The sequence below is a fragment of the Molossus molossus genome, unplaced genomic scaffold, assembly GCF_014108415.1.
Source record: "Molossus molossus isolate mMolMol1 unplaced genomic scaffold, mMolMol1.p scaffold_m16_p_12, whole genome shotgun sequence".
Classification (NCBI taxonomy): Eukaryota; Metazoa; Chordata; class Mammalia; order Chiroptera; family Molossidae; genus Molossus; species Molossus molossus.
Window position 1 is genome coordinate 63260887 of NW_023425347.1, and position 14822 is coordinate 63275708.

At 36.3% G+C, this 14822-nt stretch overlaps 1 protein-coding gene across 3 annotated transcripts in view; it reads left to right on the plus strand.

Moving 5' to 3' along the window:
* USP24 (ubiquitin specific peptidase 24) overlaps positions 1-14822 on the plus strand; it is a 138751-nt gene that overhangs the window by 46263 nt on the left and 77666 nt on the right. For 2 of the 3 annotated variants that reach the window (XM_036255870.1, XM_036255871.1), the window contains exons 8-19: positions 710-784; positions 1364-1522; positions 2564-2678; positions 3138-3241; positions 5563-5670; positions 5868-5963; positions 6055-6216; positions 6419-6463; positions 8719-8778; positions 12133-12240; positions 13371-13520; positions 14384-14515. In XM_036255870.1, the coding sequence (XP_036111763.1) occupies positions 710-784; positions 1364-1522; positions 2564-2678; positions 3138-3241; positions 5563-5670; positions 5868-5963; positions 6055-6216; positions 6419-6463; positions 8719-8778; positions 12133-12240; positions 13371-13520; positions 14384-14515 (1314 nt within the window). The remainder of the gene's footprint in view (positions 1-709; positions 785-1363; positions 1523-2563; positions 2679-3137; positions 3242-5562; positions 5671-5867; positions 5964-6054; positions 6217-6418; positions 6464-8718; positions 8779-12132; positions 12241-13370; positions 13521-14383; positions 14516-14822) is intronic. The other variant, XM_036255872.1, reaches the window with a different exon arrangement.

Consider the following 14822-nt stretch of genomic DNA (forward strand, 5'->3'; position numbering starts at 1 on the left):
AAGAACAGTGTGACTTGCCTTTTACCCTAACAGCCCTCAATCCTCACTGTACAATCAGTATTAAGTGTAAATGAAGAAATTCTATTTGGTTATATGCCTGATGTCATTTTAATTCATTGCTAATGCCTTCTTGGCTCTCACAGCCAAATATTATTCATCTTCTCTCATCACCAGATAAGTTTTAAAAAGTATTTTACTTAGATGGAAATGATCATTTAGATCTAGCTAGTATTTGACTGTTTCTCACATACCATTTAGAATTAGTTGTCTGATTATGCTGCCATCCTGAAGCAACATGTTTTGTGAGTCCCATCTATAGGCCTCATTTATATCAGCAAACAAAAGTACTGCATATGACAGCATGTTTTTCATAATCTGTGCTTATATTCATTTAAAAAATCATGTGCAAAATATTACAAAAATAATACGTATTCATGCTTAATGTTTTAAGAGTTAGTCCATGTGTCTTTGGTTGCTCTTTAAAAGTACCCTTACAAGATAGTAATTACAAAGATTGCACCTGTATGATATTGAAAAAGCTGAGGCACAGAATCAGTTAAAGGTTTGCTTGAAATGGTATTAACAAGGTAGTGGCAACTGTGCTACTAGAATTGCACTCTCTTTCTGAAATGAGGATGAAGGCGTCTCTCCTCTCTAGTTTTAGGACATATTAAGGACTTGTTTTAAGGTAGCACTGTTTTTTCTTCAGCCTATGCTAGACCCGGTCATCCTTACTACAATCCAGGATGTGCGGAGTGTGGAGGAAAAGGACCTCAAAGACAAGGTAAGTGCTGTCTCCAGCAGTAGGCCCAGTGACTTTTGGTCCATGGAAGCAGAGTCAGGATTTGGAACTTGGCTCATACATTATTGTTTTTTGGATTCTGGTCCCATACAACTCACATCATTTAATTTTACATTTTCTAACTGAAAAATGCTTCTCCTGAAGCAGCAGTGGCTGGTGTTACCTCAGTCAGTGGAATGAGTATAGGGTTCTCAGTGACAACATTCAGAATCTTACTAACATGTTCTGATAGTATTATAATTTGTATATCAGTGAAGAAGCTTTAAAATAATTCAGTACTAAAAGTTTATCCAAAGTTGTTTAAAGCAATTTTAACATGTAAATTTAACATGATTTATTTGTCTGCCTTGAATTTCTTACAGGACCCTTTCCTTTCCTTTGCTCACCCATGTTGAGAGGGAAAGAGTAGCTAATTGACTATGTGGAGTATCAGACACCACAGACCATTGTTATTGAAAATGTCCTGTATTTCTGTGTGTGTGTGTGTGTAAGAATTGGGAGCAATATGTTTTCCTGTTTCCTTTTTTGTTTTTGTGTGTGTCTATGTGTTTTTAATAAAAGAGATTGGTTAGCATCCCCGAGCTCTTATCCGCCATTAAGTTACTTTGCATGCGCTTCCAACCGGAACTGGTGATTGTCGTGGACGACCTTCGACTAGACATTCTGCTGCGCATGCTAAAATCGCCTCACTTTAGCGCTAAAATGAATTCTCTGAAAGAGGTAAGTTTTTCATTTGTTTCTAGAAGACTTAAAGCACAGACACTTTAAGTTCTGCCAAAACTTGTGATTGTTAATATAAAAATGTTGGGAAATGAAGAACAATTTCTCATCATCATACAAAAAAGAGAGAAGATTATATATGAAATGGTGTATATGTTTATAATTGTCTGTTAATAAAGTGATCTTTTTATATTACATTCAAAATTTGTTCTCTGAAATGTTTGAAATATTTAGTGCTTTTGTGAAATTTCCTAGAACATAATTTCTTGGCATATACAGTTTGAGATTTATTTTTCAGCCTAAGGGTAAAATTCCTTTTATTATATTTCAGATGTGTTTACATAGTTGGTTTTGGTGAGTGACAGGTGGAACCAATAGAGTTGAGTCACAATTCTAATCTTTTTCCTTCAGTTTTGTATTTATTAGGATTTTTGGCTGTAAATGAAATAAACTCACCTTAAATCATGTTAGGCCAGAGAGAAATTTAATGGAAGAAGGCTGGACTATTTCACATGAATGAAGGATTAAGTAGCCAGACTCTGTAAGGGGCAGGAACACATGTAGGCAACAAGAACAATTAGAATTTGAGACCTTACTATGTTCAAGACTTTCCAAGTCTTAGCTCTGCTTTTCTGAGCTTGTTGACTTTGTTATTCCTCTGCCGGCAGAGTGACATCTTTCATATGGTAGACATCATGGCCATGCTTAGCTCCCATCACCATGGAGAGACTGGCACTTTCTCTGGTCCAAAGTATAGAATTTGGAAGACATGCCTTGATTGAAATTTGGGTCAATTGCTTATCCCTGATCCAGTCAGCAGTGGCCCAGGAAGTATGCGCTGTAAGAATGTCTCATACCTTTTAAGAGACATCACAAGTAGTCTATCAGTGTCTAATAACTGGCCTTTGATACATTTTAGCTACTTAACAGACCATATTGCAACACTGTAAAAGTCACTGAACATATATTTGTGAAGATTTTGATTATGCTTATTTGCTTTACTTTCAGTCACAGTAATCCTGGTTTGTTTGTTTTTTTTAGGTAACCAAACTAATAGAAGATAGCACTTTATCCAAATCTGTGAAGAATGCTATAGATACAGACAGATTGTTAGATTGGCTAGTTGAAAACTCAGTTCTGTCAATTGCACTGGAAGGTAAGTTGCTTTAAAAAATATATATTACCTGCATTGGCTGGTTTGGCTCAGCAGTTAAAGTGACAGCCCACGGTCCAGAGAGACCTAGATTCCCGCTAAGGGCACGTACCTCAGTTGCAGTTTGTCCCCAGCCCCGGTTGGGGTTGTGCGGGAGGCAGCCACTCGATGTGTCCCTTTCACATCGATGTTTCTCTCCCTCTCTCTCTTCCTCTATCTGAACAAAAATGGAAAAATGTCCTCGGGTAAGGATAAAAAAAATACACACACACATATATATTACCTAATACATAATTATAAATAACTTATTTTTATATAAAGAAAGGTATGAAATTATTGCTTTGACTGTATTAGCCTTTGAATAATCTTAAAGAAAGTTAATATTGCTTGACTTATTAGAATTATATTTAGAAAGTCAGTGTTCACTGTATTTGCCTGCCCCTTTGGTGTTTCTTCTCTTAGGCAACATAGACCAAGCACAGTACTGTGATCGTATAAAGGGAATTATTGAACTCTTGGGCAGTAAATTGTCTTTAGATGAACTCACTAAAATTTGGAAGATACAGGTAAGTTGATTAGACTTTTTACCTTTTCTAACATTTTTGTCATGAGAGGGAGAGTGGAAAAGGAGCAGGAAAATGGAGCTTCTATCTTGCTTTAACCAGAGAAGCTCTACTGAAATCTGTCTTTCAGTTTAGAGTTTCTATTAAGATTGTATATGTGACAAGGATTCCTCTACTCAGAAGGTGTAAAACTACTGATCTAGTCTAGTCTTCTCATTTCTCAGATTAAAAAATGAAAAGCCTTACTGTGGGCTATACAGCAGTTAGTGGCAGAGCTAGGAATAGGTATGTCTTTTGTTTATCATTCCAGTGTTTTTGTTACTATATTGCTTATCAGTTTTCATTAATAAGTTTTTCCCATTTAATTTTATTAAATGAGGATGATAGTCATACTGAGTTTATTGATGTCATCAGAACTTAACATTTGTGACAGAAGCAATTATACCTATCGTTTTCTTTTTCCTTCACTTTGTTAATAGTCCATTCTCCTACTTTTCTGGCATTCTTTCTTAAGTCTTCTTTACCACCTTATTGTCTTCTACCCTGTAAATATGAGTATTTTTGAGCCTTAGTCTCTAGCCCTTTTTCACTATCTAATCCTTCACTGGTCAATTTCATCCACACCTGTAACTTCAACTACGTTTGGATGCTGCTGACTTTCATAATTCTATGTCTAATTCAGACCTCTTTGGAGCTCCATGACAGTATATCTAAATGCATAACTGTTACACCTTCACATGTGTCATGTCATAGGCATCTCAAATTCAGCACGTCCAAACCTAGTCATTTTCTAGTCTATTTCCGCAATAGTATTATTCTTCATCTAGTTGCTAAGTCATACGACACCTGGAGCTCACTTAGGCTATATCCACTTAATCACTGTATCAGTCAGAATCTAGTCAGAAAACAGAAACTGTGTTAGGTATTTCAGAGGGAATTGAATATAGGGCATTGTTTGCAAAGGTGTTGCTAGGATGGAAGATCAAAAAGGGAAGTATGAGTGTTGGAACAGCAATATGGAAAAGAGAGGTATTAAGTCCAAAGAAAGGAAGCTGCTTTTGTAGGTTCTTGCACTACAAGTGCTGAACTGTCAGAGAGGTGACACTGCCACCAGCGCTTCCAGAGTCCCTTGCCATCACAAATGCCAGCGCCTACATCCAGTCCCCAAGCGTAAACCACAAACACTTCTTTCTTCCTCCTGCCTGCTCACCTCCCAGCAGTGCCTCGCATTGCTAGAACATAACAGGAGCATAGCTGGCGGGGAAATGTAGTTTGCAGGCACCCAGTCTGGCATTACAGAACAGACTATAGAAAATTTAGGTGCAGGACTGAAAAAAACATTCCTGGGTCCTATGAATTTTACTTCCCATGTCTTGACCTTAGTTGAATATTGCCATATAATTTTGTTTCGTAAGTTTTGAATCAACACAGGTTCAGGGTTAGAGACCGTGATCTAGATACAAATACAGATATATATCCCTACTACATTCAATAAATATGTGGATACAGGCTACTGAACAAATTCTTGTAGAACTGAATTTTTAAAAGTCCTGTCGCCCTGGCCGGTTTGGCTCAGTGGTTGGCGCATCGGCCTGTGGACCAGAGAGTCCTGGATTCAGTTCCTGCTAGGGGCACGTACCAAAAAATTGAAGGGAGGGAGGGAGGGAGGAAGGAAGGAAGGAAGGAAGGAAGGAAGGAAGGAAGGAAGGAAGGAAGGAAGGAAGGAAGGAAGGAAGGAAGGAAGGAGTCCTCCTGCCTTTCAAGTCTCTCACGTGGTGAACAGTGAGGCATGGCAGAGTTGTAATTGAGATTATAAAGTGAATGTCAGCCATAAGGTCGACCATGGGGTCTGCATCTCTGACACAGAGACTTACTGCTTATGGAATAAATAAATATTAATTGAAGTCATGAAATATCTATCATGAAAAAAAAAAGGCAGATAAAATTCTTCAACTGAGGTCATTAGGCTCATTTATGAAATGCCAAAAATGAGTGTGGTTGTCTTGTAATGTAATCAGTTTGATTATTGTTTAGCCAGTTGGAAATATTCTGTTCCCCTCTTGAAAGAATGGCAGGTTGAGGATTTGATTCTCATATTTCTTTTTACATTGTATTTTTAAAGATTTAATGCTGTTAGGAATTTAAACAAGTCCAATCATTAATAATGGTTGCTTCATGTAGTCTTGCCAATATTATGTGAGTGAATGCTGATTAGATTAGAATGAATTATCTTTGTTACTGTTTTGCTTCTATAAATTGCCAGGAAGAAGACTTGGGTTTTTCAAGTTTCACAACTTAACTTTCTCCCAATGTCTCCTTTCTAGTCAGGACAATCATCTACCGTGATTGAGAACATTCATACTATTATTGCAGCAGCAGCTGTCAAGTTTAATTCAGATCAGCTTAATCATTTGTTTGTTCTCATTCAGAAGGTATGTGTTCAATCAAACATTCTTTTAAATTTTTCTAAAATAAGCTTATTTTGAGGTTCCCTCCCCAAATTAGTAGTATTTAAATGTATTCTTCTTAACTTTATTAAACTTTTTTAGCTCAAGTTTAAAGTTTTGCCTATTTTGCCAGTTTGATGACACTGTGTAGTGTACTGATTCTTGTCCTTTCCATTCCACAGAGCTGGGAGACCGAGAGTGATAGAGTAAGACAGAAGCTATTGAGCCTGATTGGACGAATAGGCCGGGAAGCTCGCTTTGAGACCACTTCTGGAAAGGCAGGAGAATCAAATGAATTTTTCTAACTACAAATACTTAAAGCAGGTTTTACTTGCATATTGGCTGGTTCATCATATGATATTATTGTAGGTGTTAGATGTACTCTGGGAACTGGCTCATCTTCCAACCCTGCCCAGTAGCCTTATTCAGCAAGCTTTGGATGAACACCTGACAATCCTTAGTGATGCATATGCAGTGAAAGAAGCGATCAAGCGGAGCTACATCATCAAGTGCATAGAAGATATTAAAAGGGTTGGTTTTATCTTTGATCTGGTTTTGTTGTCAAAACAATAGTACTATCTGAGTAATCAGAGACAAATAATTTTCCTCCACTATTATGTCATTTAAACTAAATGTCTTCTCTGGAAGCTTTTAACTTTAGAGTCCAAGATTAGGACATTATAAATACTACTTTTACTAAGTCACTTATATTTATCTTAAAACAATTTTTCAGCCTGGAGAATGGTCAGGTTTGGAAAAAAAGAAGGATGGATTCAAGGTAAGAATTTGCAGATGGAACCAACTGAAAGGTATACTAATTTAATAATTTTTAAAAATATTTTACATCATAATTTAAAGATCTGTGTCTTAGTGTTTCTTAGACTAATGTGCAGTACAAACTGCTGTTTAAATATTTATGACCTGTGCTTTATTATTTAAAACTTGAGGAGTTATTGACTCTCAAAGGAAAAAAACAACATCCAGAATCACATTCAGAGTCATTTTATTATGTTATTTTCACAAAATTATAAGAACTTCAACTTAGTCTTTTTTATTTATTTTTTATTATTATTATTTTTTTAGTCCTCACATGAGGATATTTTTCCACTGATTTCTAGATAGAATGGAAGTGGGGGGAGAGGGAGGGAGAGAGAGAGAGATAGACAGAGAGACAGACAGACATCAATGTGGGAGAGACACACCTATTGGTTGCCTCCCACATGACCCGGATCGGGCCAGGAATCGAGCCTTCAACCCAGGTATATGCCCTTGACCAGGAATCGAACTCGCAGCCCCTCAGTCTGCAGCCTAACACTAAGCACTGAGCCAGACTGGCCAGGGCAACTTAGTCTCATTTAAAATTAATTCCCAAATTTGGAAAATTTTAGTAAGTACAGTGGATTCTAAGTAAACAGCATGCCCATTGTTCTCTCATGGAGAAACATTCATAGAGTAAGAAGAGAGAAAAAGAGAGAGAAAGCAAGAAAGTTCATTCAGTGCTGGCACATGGTCATTTTTTCAGGTGTTTGATTCAGATGTGTTCCTAAAGTAACTCCTTAGACAACAGTTAATGGGTGAGTGCCTGCTGCTGGGTCTCAGTTTTAGAAGGTAGGCTTGGGTAGTGACTGCGAGAGGGACTGGCTCTGTACAAGCCTTACCCTTCAGGGCTCTGGCCTCCAGGTTCCAGTGGGCTTCTGGACTGTCCTTTGATAGGGTGATCAGCAGAGGAAGCAGTGATCATTGTTGCTTCCCTGTTGCTCCAGTCCTTAGATGTCACGCTCTCCTCTGAGAGGGCTGAGCACAGTAGCCAGTCACTGGAACTTGCACCCGTTGTTGCAACAGCCCTGATCAGAGGAACTGTGTCCTCCTCCCACTTAGGCCCTCAGGTTGCCCAGACCAAAAGGAAAGCCTGGCAGCCAGAGGAGTGTCATTTTACTGTTCACATAAAAGGTTTTGGTAAATGGTTAATGGCTTAGTAATTTCACTGGTAAACCATTTTTCTTGGCTTTCACTAAGAAGTATTTCTTTAAAGATCTTGACTACTGTTAATTGTCATTGATATATTCAGAGGCCCTCAGCTCTTGTTAAGAGTCTTTGGTGATTCAGTGGGCTTTTATTTTCTCATTTACATTTGGTCCTAAAGTTTACTTGGGAGCATTAAGAACTTGATGTTCTATATTTCTGACATTGAAATTTGATCAATTGAATTTCCTACATATTTTCTAGCTTTAGAGATTTTTAAAGTCATTCACAAACTGGGGTTGGTAGTGCTCTGGTTATGAGGAATTTACTCCTTTAATTCAACAACATTGCTCTCTTTCTACTCAGATACAATTTGAATTTTTCTCACCTCAGCAATTCAGATAATTTAGCAGCCTCTGTCTTAATGATTGAAACTAATCCAGGGTTATTTAAGAAGTTTAGATCCTTCAGTCCTTCAGTAGTAATAGTAAGAGGAAAAGGATATATCTATAGGAAAATAGTCTTTTCTTCATAGTAACAGATACATTTCTTTATAGCTAATAAAGGTCAAAGCTGAAGGGACTTCTTCCCCCCCACCCTCCCCCCAGGAAAATGACTTTTAAAACCAGGAAATCTTTCCTGACCTCTGTTCCTTCCTCATTGTAGCTAAGCATTACTTAGCTCTTTTAGCCAGTAGCTTCACTATATCTTTATTGCTTCTCTTTGCAGTCACTTCATTCATGTCTGTTGTTTCATAACAAACTCAAAAAGTAACAGGGAGAATTTTGGAGTCATTTTGTGAGTCTCGAAAGGAATATTCTTCCTTTATTTCCCACTGCTCCCAGTAAAGAAATCCTGATGTATTATTATTTCATTCCAGATAATATTTTGCATTTATATAGCACTTTTCAGTTGACTAAGTGCTTTTACAGACATTCTTTTAAAGTACACATGGCTAAAGGGGGGCAGTGGGAAGATCTAAGCCCCCTGGATATGACTCCAGGCAGGGGGGTGATTTATATACTGCCACTAAAGGTGTTTTTCTATGCTATGCCCTTTCCTGCCAGGCAGCAAGGTGGGCTGACTGGGGATTATGTCTCCCTGCCAGGCTACACAGAAACTAAGCAAAGGGTAAGACAAGATCACCCACCTCTTACTCCCCTCCACCCTCAGCTACCTCTATTCCCCCAACTGATCCCTTTCCCTCTGCTTTTGACACTTCTAAAATTCCCAAATTCCACTGTTGTGTTCAGAAAATCTGACCTTTATTTCTTAACTTCATTTCTGTAGATTCTGCCAGGATATCCTTGGCTTCCTTGGTCCTCTTTCCTTTGCTTCCTTTATACCTTCCACTGTCTACCCCAACCCTCTTCGTCTTATTTCACTTATTTTTTTCCTTCAATTAAAAAGTTTATATGTACTCATCCAAAATTACTAAAGCAAAAAAAAAATTATTTTTACTTAATTAGTGGTATTTGCATATTCCTTAAGTCATTATCTTAAGGCCTTCTAGTTCAGTACCTGACAGCCTTTCAGTAAATGTTGGTTCCCTTCCTCTTACTTCCTCCCCTTCACCCTACAAGTACATTAAAAACGTTACCCGTAGTTGAATGGCCTCTATTTGCCAAAACATGTAACTGAAAGTATAAATAACAAGATGTCCTCAGTACAGTCTCACAGAGATGTGGTTAAGACAGGAGGAAATACTTTTTAAAAAATGTTCTCTCATGTAAGTTTTTACTTTAATTCTAGATATATTGCTAGGTCTGGATAAAAAAGTCAGGTGAGCAAGTGGGGATGTTCAGCTTTGAGAGGGAGAACTCAAGAAAGAATATGAAAGCTTTCTTCAGATATTGAGAGGGTAGTTATAGAGAAGTTGTATTGACTTCACTTTTTATGGCTCCTAAGAAGCTATGGGAAGGCATATTTTGTTATGATAGATCAGTAAATTTCAGTGAGAATAGCCTGAACTAGAATGCACTGCCTCCCAAGTTCCTTATCACTAGAAATACTACAGAAATGAATAAGAGGAATTTAGGCGTATATTTGCAGGCCAAACCAGCTAACTCCTACTTATGAAACCTTAGCTCCATCATTAGATATTATCAGATATGTTTATTTTAATTGTTCACCATAGTCTTTTGCCTCTTTTGTGAGTGGAGAAGAATAGCTTAAATTTTTCTTGTAACTTGGCAACATAATGTCATAAAATGATAGGATAAATAATATCTGTCCTGTTTGCTAAACTTTAAATATTAGAAATACTCCTTAAATTCCAGTTTTATCTATTTCTTTTTATAATGAGCTACGTTCAAAGAATAATTTTTATGTCACATAAAAATATTCTAATCATAATTGACTTAATTGGTCATAATGGTACTTTTGAATATATCTAATTATTTACTGCAGGGTTTATATTTATGTCCTAATGTTTGTAATCGTTTTGGAAGGTATCAGTTTAGGCTTAAGCCTTAGAGTTTTAATCCCTGTCATTTTGCAACTTTCATATTTTAGCAGAAATATTCTAGCTAGTCCTGCAAATTTGGCCTTTAATACTTGGTGCAGCAAAGGTAGGTTTACAGTTGTGAGTAACAGTTTATTGTATTATTACGAAACAGCTTATTCTTGTATTATTTATTAATTACTGTATTATTTATATTACAACTGTAAACCTACTTTTGTCCAACCCTGTATATACCTTATTTCTCTGATTCTAAGATGCTAGATTTAATAAGTTTATAAAGAAGTAAAAGAGAAGCTACATTTTACTTGTACCATACATCATTTGTTTAGATCCACATTCAGTTTGTCTCAGCTTCCTTTTGACCATCATGTACAGCTTCACTGTGGCACACTACTCTACCTTAGCGGTTCTGACCTCTTTGAAATCTTTAAGATTGATTGCATAATTTTGAGGCATGTTGAAGTTTATGGAGTTTTGTGTCCTTGTCCTGTTTCATAACACTCGAGCTGCTTTTTTACTTCATTAAATTGTGTGTACTACACATTAAACAACTTCTCTGGAGTTAAGGTACACCTTTGGGCAGAGAGATGTTTAGTGCTGAGTGATACAGACAGCCCTTCACACCAAATTCCCCTGGCTTTGAAAAAGGCTTTAATCTGAAACCACTGGCAGTTTTCTTTGCTTTTAATTGAATGAGTGGACATGACAGGCTAGTCAGTTTTACATTGTAGTGTAACCTTTTTGATAGCATTTAAAGTTAAGCAGCATTCTTTGGCTGGTCCTATACCAAGTGATAAATAAAATGGCAGTTAGATGAACAGATAACCTTTTGTATACAGCTAAGTTTGCACATACTCCGGTAAGAACAGCTATATCAAAACTTACTCCTGTGCCTAGAGGCTGCTAAGTTTCTTTTGACATAGTTGTAAGAAGCATCAGTTCCAGAACTGTTGAAATTTATAAAACCTGTATCTTAGAATCCAGGAAATATGGTATTGGCTGATTGATTGGATAGTCTCTAGGAAAGCTAATATTGTTTCGGCAATAGCACTCTCACATTTACATATTCAGTAGTAGGATTTTTTCCTACAAAAGATTTCAAAAGTATCCCTCCCCTCCCCCCATAAGGTTCTTCATCTTACAGAAATACTTAAAGAAACTAGGCTTTAAAAAAAAATTATCCTTTAAATACTCAAGACTTAAATTTTTACTTAGTTTTTTAGACTTAAATGATCCTTCTATTTTAGTGTTTAACCTGATATTCTTACAAATTTTATAATGAAATCTCAAAGTCTGAAGATGCTGTTTATTAAAAAGCAGTTCTTTTTTTTTTTTTAAAGGTGAACATCAGACTTTTCAGATGTATACTATGAAAATCTGGATTGTACTGTACCGGTTTCAGAAATAATACCTTTTAAAGTATTTTGAAAAATATAAAGTATAAGTATAAAGTGGCTATAATAATTAGTAAAAGTAGAATTATCTCTTATAAAATTGTTTTAACTAGGGAATACAAGTAGGTTGTGAATAGTTTTTTTAAAAATATTTAACCACTGTCAATATCTTGATCATATTATTGGCATGTTAATCATATAAGTACAGAAAACCATATTTTTTATCATTTTACTTACCAGCCAGTTCAGTCTTATCCAAGTTAAGCTTTTGCCATCAGTTCATTTTATTATCTCAACATGTCCTAGCAGCCTGTGCTACTTAATCTATCCTCTGAAGTTGCTAATTCCTTGTTGTCTGTTTTTTGCTGATGTACCCCTGTACATTTGCTGTCACTTCACATCCACTCCTGTTTGCAGTTCTTGGCCTTAGGAAATTGCATGCAGAATAAGAAGCTGAAGACTAAATTATGAATGCATGGAGATAAGCTATAAATGGGCAATATGAGGAAAAAAATAATAGAATGTGCAACAGTGAAGCCTAATTGACTTGGAAATTTTTTATAGCTAATAAACTTCCTCGGCCATTTATTTCTAAATTTAATTTATATAACTTCTTTTTAACTCTAGTCATCTCAGCTTAACAATCCCCAGTTTGTATGGGTGGTACCAGCTTTGCGTCAGCTCCATGAAATCACTCGCTCATTCATAAAACAAACCTATCAAAAGCAAGACAAGGTAAGAGTATAATATAGCTATATCTGATTATTATATAATTCTTACATAATAATCTTTTATAATAATAAAACATGAATAAGATTGCTGAGTCTTGTAGTCACTATTTTACATTTTACAATTACTAATGTAGTTCATTTGTATTTAATAATTTTGAGTTTAAACATCATTCTGCTTTCTATGGAGCTTTTCTTTTGCTATATCACTAACTCATTTTATTTCCTTTTATTTTCTATATATTAAAATAATTAAGCCAGTTTTCCAAAGGTAGAATGGTATTTTAGAAATTTGTTTGAAAAGACTCAAAGACTTATTTTATATTGCAAAAAGATTAGTGTGATTAAGGAACTAGAACTTCCTCAGTGAAATAGACTTGAGAAGAAAGATCTGGAAAGATATATAAGAAGTGAATTAGTTTTGTTGAAAGAATTATTTTCAACAAAAAGCAGAGAAGTTTATTAATTCCCTAGTAAATGTGGATACCAGATTGATTATATTTACTTTTTTTTCTTTTAATCCTCACCCAAGGACATTTTTTTATTTTTTGTTCAGATAGAGTGGGAGAGAGAGAGAGGAAGAAAGAGAAAGAGAAACATTGACGTGAAAGGGACACATCTAGTGGCTGCCTCCCACACAACCCAACCAGGGCTGGGGACAAACTGCAACCAAGGCACATGCCCTTAGCGGGAACCGAATCCCGGTCTCCCTGGACTGCAGGCCGATACTCTAACCACTGAGCAAACCGGCCAGGGCTATATTTACTTTTATGTAAGAAATCTGATTGAAGAAATTATGTTTGCTATTAGTCATCTAAGACTACATGCTAACAGAAGTTTGCATTAAAACAGCGGTTCTAAACCTGTGAGTCACGACCCCTTTGTGGGTCAAATGACCCTTTCACAGGGGTCGCCTAAGACCTTCGGAAAACACATATTTCCGATGGTCTTAGGAACCGAGACACGACTCCTCTATCTGTCTCCAAATGGGTCCGCCCACATGAAGATACACCCACACACAACATGAGGAACTGTATTAAAGGGTTGTGGCATTACGAAGGTTGAGAACCGCTGCATTAAAATGACAAAATAACTAAATTCTCATACCATTTTTGTTTTTTTGTTGTTTTTATCAAGAGCATTATTCAAGACTTGAAGAAAAATTTTGAAATTGTGAAATTGGTAACGGGAAGTTTGATAGCTTGTCATCGACTTGCAGCAGTTGTGGCTGGACCTGGAGGCTTAACTGGTTCAACACTAGTGGATGGCCGATACACTTATCGGGAGGTAGTGGCATGGTGCTTTTGTTTCATGTTTACAGCACTGATTTGAACTTCTTGCACTTGAACTATAAAAATAATATTTATTGGGTGTAACTCTGAAGAGCATGAGGTATCTTTATAGTGGTGGAAAACTTTAGTATCTTCACTGTAATCATTTCAAAATAAAAGTTTAGAAAATTGATATTTGTGGGTAAATTAACCTAAGAACTGCATTATGATAAAGTAATAAAAATAAACATTTTTCCTTTGACTTTGATATGAAATACTAATTGTCGGTTCTGTGGAGAGTTGTTTTTGTTTTCCAATAGATTGATTAGTAGTATTTTGTTTTTTTATTAGGAAAAAAATCTTAACTCACCAGTTGTGAGTTTATGGTGTTTTACTTGAGATTGCTGAAATCGTATTTTATTCATTTTTTTAAAATATGTTTTTATTGGTTTTAGAGAGGGGAAGGAGGAAGGAGAGAGAGAGAAACATCCATGAGAGAGAAACATCAACATCCATCGGCTGTCTCCTGCACAGCCCCTACTGGGGATTGAGCCCGAAACCCAGGCCTGTGCCCTGACTGAGAATTGAACTGGTGGCCTCTTGGTGCATGGGCCGACGACACTCATCCACTAAGCCATATGGCCAGGCCTGAAATCATTTTATTGTCATCTAAAGTCAACTGAATTTGTAATAGACTTGAAGTAGCTACTACTACATTGTTTTGTCAGCTTGTAAACAGATTTAACATTTACTTTACCCTACATTATATGAAAAAGCATTAGACATTAGATAGAACTTTTTATTTTAAAGTTTTGTTTTTAAAATTTTATTTTTAAATATGAATGCCTAGTGTTAAATAATTATCATCTCTTTTTGCAGTATTTAGAAGCCCATCTAAAATTTCTGGCGTTTTTCTTGCAAGAAGCTACTCTGTATCTGGGTTGGAATCGTGCCAAGGAAATCTGGGAGTGTCTTGTGACTGGCCAGGATGTTTGTGAATTAGATAGAGAGGTAAGAACATGATATTGTGAACAAAGTAAGGCAGAAGTGGGATTAAATACTTCATTTTTTGTGTGTGTCTCACATCTTTATTCTAAACACTTTTCCATTTACTAAGCATGCATTTATACTAATAGACCTGGAACTGTAAATGCTGAAAAAATTTGTTTGTGTATATCTATGATATAAATGAATATGTGAATACTTTGGTAATTTTTATACTATTCTGTATAAAACCCAATTCAGCCCTGGCCGGTTTGGCTCAGCGGTTAGAGCATCGACCTACGGTCCGGAGAGACCCGGGTTCGGTTCCCGCTAA